We start from the raw sequence: 5,437 nt of genomic DNA, 5'->3' as shown, positions 1-5,437 counted from the left end.
TCCTTCAAATGAACTGGTCTTTAATTTTTGTCCTTCAAATGGGCTGGCTTTAATTTTTGGATGGCCATAAGTTCGGTTTTGAAGGACAAACATTAAAGACCAGCCCATTTGAAGGCCAAAAAATTAAAGACCAGCACAAAATAGGGACAGAAGTGAAAATGACCTGGAATTTGGTTATATTAAGAAAACTAGATCACCGAACAGTATTAGGCCGTAATTTTCCCTAAGAAAATATACCATTATACATCACAATTTTCAAAACAAAAAAAAAATGGTTAAATCTCCGCTTAGTAATATTATATTTTTTTCCCTTCCTAATTAGTCCTAATATCATTTACTATATTGTTAAGTAGAAAGAATATTATTTTAATCTTCCAATGGGTTTTCCATGAGTTAGCAACTCCTTAGATATTCTGATCCAAAAAAAGAAAAAGAAAAAATAAAAATACAAAGTGAAAGTGCTTCTCCCTCCACTTCTCCATATTATAATCTACCAAAATGAGCATCAAACATAATGACGTTCTCTAAGAATTCTGACTATCACATACGAAGAGAAACGAAACAATTATAAACTTTTATTTGAGCAGAACTAAAACAAACAAACAAATATGCTAAGCTCATTCGCAACTATAGCAAGCAAATGGTTAGAGGCATGTAAAGAGAATTGTCATTAGTTACATTAAACCTGCTGGGGGCATAAAATGCCAGCTTCTTTAACCAGCTGCTCGGTCAACACTGTAAGTCGTGCCATCTCTGTATAGACTTCAGCAAGACACTCACCACTGCTAGCGACATTTGCTGCATTTTCTGGGCTGTCAACCAACAAAAGGCTGTTATCGTAGTCAGCCTCGATGGTCAAACTAGCTTTGTTCAAAAGATCACGGCTCAATTCAGTGAGTTTCCGGAGAGCACTGGTTGCAGCTTCAACATCCAATTGAGCTGCCTCGAGTTGGAGCTTTTCAATTGCCAGATTTCCAGTACTCTTCTTACCTATTCTTTCCTGTGCCAAAGCATAAAGTTGACTCAGGTCATCTGCGCCACAAGTCATTTCCTTCATTTTATTTATTTCTTCCTCCCTTTCATCTAATTTTTGACGAACCATTTTGAGCTCCTCCTCTTTGAGTTTGAGAGCCCTTTCTGCTGCAAGAGCTTCCATTTCCTTACTCCTCAGGCTTTCTCTGGTTAACTCGAGTTCATTTTCAAGCTGGTTCTTTTGCCACCTAAAAGTATCAGTTGATTTCTCCACCAGCTGAGATGACCACATCTCATCAACGGGGCTGAGTGGGCTCAACACGTCATCCTTAACAGAATTAACCAATTTGTTAGTCAGGTCTACTATATGTTCCACAACGGTTTCAGCTTCTGAATATTTCATTTTTGTATCAGTTAACTCATGTTGCATCATCTGCACGGATTCCTCTTTTTCTTTCAACATACTTGTTGCCTGAATAAGTTGCACTTCTTGACTGCTCATGAGCTCCCTCAGCTCAGCTATTTCCTGATTTAGTTCATCTAACGTTTTTCTTGAATCCAGAAGTTCCTTATCTTTTTCTTCCAACATCAGCTGAAGAGAAGCGCACTCAGACTTCAAGTGCTGAATCTCTAATCTAGAATCGACTAGCTCTGACTCTTTAACCTGAAGAAGTTTCCGTGTTTCTCCAAACTCTGCGCTCTTACGGTCAAGCTCCTCTTGTAGAGCAGATTTTTCATTAATAGCTGCTTGCAGAGAAGACTTCTCAATGTTCAATTCAGTCTGCAACTCCTCAACGAGCTCCTTTTCCATGGATAAATCCCTTTCAAATTCTTTGTTTCGAGCCTCAGCAAACATGAGTTTCACTTTCTGATTCTTTACCTCAATTTGAGCTTCTTTCAAACTTGTCATGTAAGACATAACACTTCTTCTTTGCTCTTCAAGCTCTTGGAGACGCTCTTCTAACAGATTTTCCTGCTCTGCCATTTTCAGTCTAGAGGATGTCAAAGCTCTCTGAGATGAGACTAACTCAGACCTTACATCGGCAAGTAGCTTTTTCACTCTTCTGAAATCCTCAAGGGTCCTATTTGCTTCTCCACCATATTTAGATGTTTCCTCTTCCAATTTCTTCATTTCTTGCTTTGCTACGAGCCAATCCATTGCCTGCTTCTCCAAATTGGATTTGGCAACTTTAAGTTTCTCTTCTTCAGTTTTCTGCATTGTCAAGAAGACTTCCAGCTCTTTCTCTTTCTCTTGAATTTCTCTTCGGAGATTTTGTAGCTCAACCTCCTGACTTTGAACTACTTCATTTGCTGTATCAAGTAGCTCAGCCTTGGTTCTGAGTTCTGATTCAGTGTTAGCGGCTTCATCGCTTCTATTCTTCAACTCATCCGTCATTTTATCAATTTCATCTGCTTTTGAATCTAGGGCGGTTCGCGTAGAAGATATCTCCTGATCTCTCTCCTTGAGACGAAACTTTAGATCTTCAATTTCCGCAGCTTGAGATGCTAAGGTAAGATTAGCCTGCCTTAGCTCATTTTCCAGTTTTTCCTGCCTAGAATTAGCAGCTGCAATCTCTTCCTCCCGCTGCTCCAATTCTAACTTTGCACGGTTTAATTCATTATACTCCATCAATACTTTTCTCTCTGTATCTTGAATATCTTCTTCCTTCTTCTTCAAGGTTGCAAGAGCATCCTGCAAATCAGACTCCAGCTTGCCAAGATTTAGTCCCAGCTCAGCCACCTGAGGAAGATAAGGATTTCCGCCAATCTGTTGTTCTAGTTTCTGGGTCTGGGCAAACAACCTCTCAAGAAGAACCCTTGCAGGCTCAGTTGCTTCATTGCCGTTGATATTTGATTTCCTGTTATCCAAGACTGACCTCACAATTCTTGAGGAAGGACTATGTCCACGATGAGCTGTCATAAGTGCTAATCTCTTCTTCTTCCATTCGGGCCTCACAAAACAGAACTGTACACAAACAGATGTCAGTAATTACACAACAACATCCTCACCTGTAGAGCTTCCTACTTTTAAGAAAGAGAAACCTATCATCTATTCCTTGGCACTCCCGGCACAATTCATACAAGTAGTATTAACTAACCAGTGACAAGGAAGCAAAGATGTATAAGACCAAGGCACAATAGGAGAAGAATTCCTGTGAAGCAATTCAATTTGGTAGTCTCATACGGGTAAGATAACTGAATTAGTTTCTCCTCGGTACAGTGTCTCCAGTATATTGCACTATGACTAGTCAAATACTCAAATCCTATGATATGCAAGCAAGAGGCTCATAGTTAATCTCTTAATTTTCTTCTTTAGCTTCCCCTACTTTCCTTTTGTAAGACGAGTTGAATTCATCAAGAAGGAAAACAGTAAATATATTTCATTTTTCACCTCCCCATCCATCCCCAAAACTCCAGGTAAAGTGTTAAGAATGAGAGATGCCTTGTATACTCTTGTTATGCTTTCTCACAGCCCACGGTCATAACAATTTGTCACTGCCTCGTTCAATCTATATTTAACTTTCAATGATACAACAAATGGTCACGGATACAGTAGAATGGATATAGAGGATTCATATAGCTGACCCTAACTAGTTTGGGATTGAGGTATGGTTGATTGATTGATCAATCGATTTCATCCAGGCACTCAGTGAAATAAATCATGATGGGACATCTATTTCCCAACAACCTTCATGAAGATCCATATAATAAATGCAATTGTATACTTCCCCATTCCAAACAAGTGAACCTTGTTTCAACCTCCAAAAAAAATTCTAAAGCTGCAATAACCAAATAAAATCCATTCTATACAGTTGATGACCCCATATCTGCTAGAGTCCTACTTAGTGAGATGCCCAAGAACTGAGATCTGTCCATTGGAGTTAGCATCACTCGAAGCCATTTTAAGAACCAAAAATATTTGTGCCACAATTACAGATACTCGCTGATTTCGAGATGAGTTTCCTTGTGGGTGTGTCCACTTGTTTTCCTATTCAAGTTCTGGACCTAAGAGACGAATATCTTGTTTCAGATAAGCCAACGCGGGGAAGAAGCACTACTGAAGGTCATTACTGTGTTGGATCAACTACAATTTTTTTAAAGTTCTTATACGCATTAGCAATATTTCTCTCTAAATTCAGATAATAATACTAAAAGTACATGCTTCTCAACTCAAACATTAATTGTTCCAATCTGTAATTCCTTGTTGTACATTACAGGTTTTAGTTAATTTTAATCTATATTACGTACGACCATGTATCTATTTATAAAAGATCTTTTTTTTTTTTCGTTAAACACCTTCCATCTCTTATCATGACGGCGTCCATTGGTGCACTATTAATTGTGAGATGAAATAAAAGAGCAATTGAAAACATTTTAGAGTTTTAAATAATTGGTAATTCCGGAACTGGTAAGTTCCTTTTTTATATTATTACCTAAAACCGTAAGGGTTTGTTTGGTACGGGGAATAAGGTGAGATATTCCAAGATTAAGTTTGAGATGACCGTATATATTTTTACCGTCAATCAAACACAGTATAAATTTAGGCAGGGATAAATTTATACTGTCAACCACAGTGTAAATTAATTCAAGACTTAATCCTGGATATCCCAAATAGTCCAAGGATTAATTCCAGGACTATAATCCCGGATAATTTCGTCGGCGAACCAAAAGACCCCTATTTAGAAAACTTCCGCAATTGACTCTATAAAGAAAGGTTTTACAGAAGTCTATATACCTAATCTTTTCCAACATCAACATATTTTTTTATGTAGAAATAGCAAAAACTCCCATTGGAGAAATTGAAATTTAGTAAAATGCAAAATCATTGAGCAGCATAAACAATACAAATTCAAGTGCATAAATAAGGAGGCAGAGAGTTAGACCTGCGTTGGGTGGGGAAGAGAGGAAAAGGATAAAGTGGGGCGCGGTAGGGCTGGCAACGCCATGCTTGATCACCTCATGTATACATAATACTATATAATAACTTCAAAATAATAATAATACTCCTATGTATATGAAGCTCCAGCTCATGTATCAATGGCGGCGTTGCTGATGAGAAAGAAGGCTCACGTTAGCAGAACAAATTGGCAAATGGTATGTTGCGCTGTCATGTGAGAATAGAAGAAAAAGGAAACTACGTGTGTTACGATGAGTGAAGTAGTGGTGCTACAGATTCCATCTCATCTTTTATAAAAGTTTCCAAATACTTCTCCATGGGACTCGGACACGGCACAATAAATTCCCATTTTTATTGAACGTGTTTGATTTGACACTAATTTAAAAAATAATGGAAGATTTTAAAATTTGCGGTGTAAAATAAATCATAAAAATTTATGTAGCTAGAAATTATTTCATTAAGGATAAAAAAAAAAATTAAAGTTAAATTATTACTAAATATATAAAGATGTCATTCTTTTTACTAACTAAAAAATAAAAAATGGCATATATATATATATATATATAT

The 5,437-nt window shown here is 37.2% G+C and overlaps 1 protein-coding gene across 1 annotated transcript; it reads right to left on the bottom strand.

Moving 5' to 3' along the window:
* Positions 1 to 553: 553 nt before the first annotated feature.
* Positions 554 to 5,156, bottom strand: LOC132636182 (uncharacterized). Its single transcript, XM_060352905.1, has 2 exons — positions 4,857 to 5,156; positions 554 to 2,938 (listed from the first exon to the last, which is right to left on the bottom strand). Exons 1-2 carry the CDS (start codon positions 4,917 to 4,919, stop codon positions 680 to 682), a joined length of 2,322 nt encoding a protein of 773 aa, XP_060208888.1. The 5' UTR covers positions 4,920 to 5,156; the 3' UTR covers positions 554 to 679.
* Between the last annotated feature and the right edge of the window lie 281 nt (positions 5,157 to 5,437).

The sequence above is a fragment of the Lycium barbarum genome, chromosome 4 (assembly GCF_019175385.1).
Source record: "Lycium barbarum isolate Lr01 chromosome 4, ASM1917538v2, whole genome shotgun sequence".
Classification (NCBI taxonomy): Eukaryota; Viridiplantae; Streptophyta; class Magnoliopsida; order Solanales; family Solanaceae; genus Lycium; species Lycium barbarum.
Note: the sequence above shows the minus strand (reverse complement) of the source record. Positions and strands in the feature narration are given on the sequence as shown.

Bases quoted from the DNA above. Each gene is read 5' to 3' on its own strand.
- LOC132636182 (XM_060352905.1), bottom strand. From the start codon at position 4,919: ATGGCGTTGCCAGCCCTACCGCGCCCCACTTTATCCTTTTCCTCTCTT. The intron at 2,939-4,856 runs GTCTAACTCTCT...GTTTGTGTACAG, and splicing joins CTCTTCCCCACCCAACGCAG to TTCTGTTTTGTGAGGCCCGA.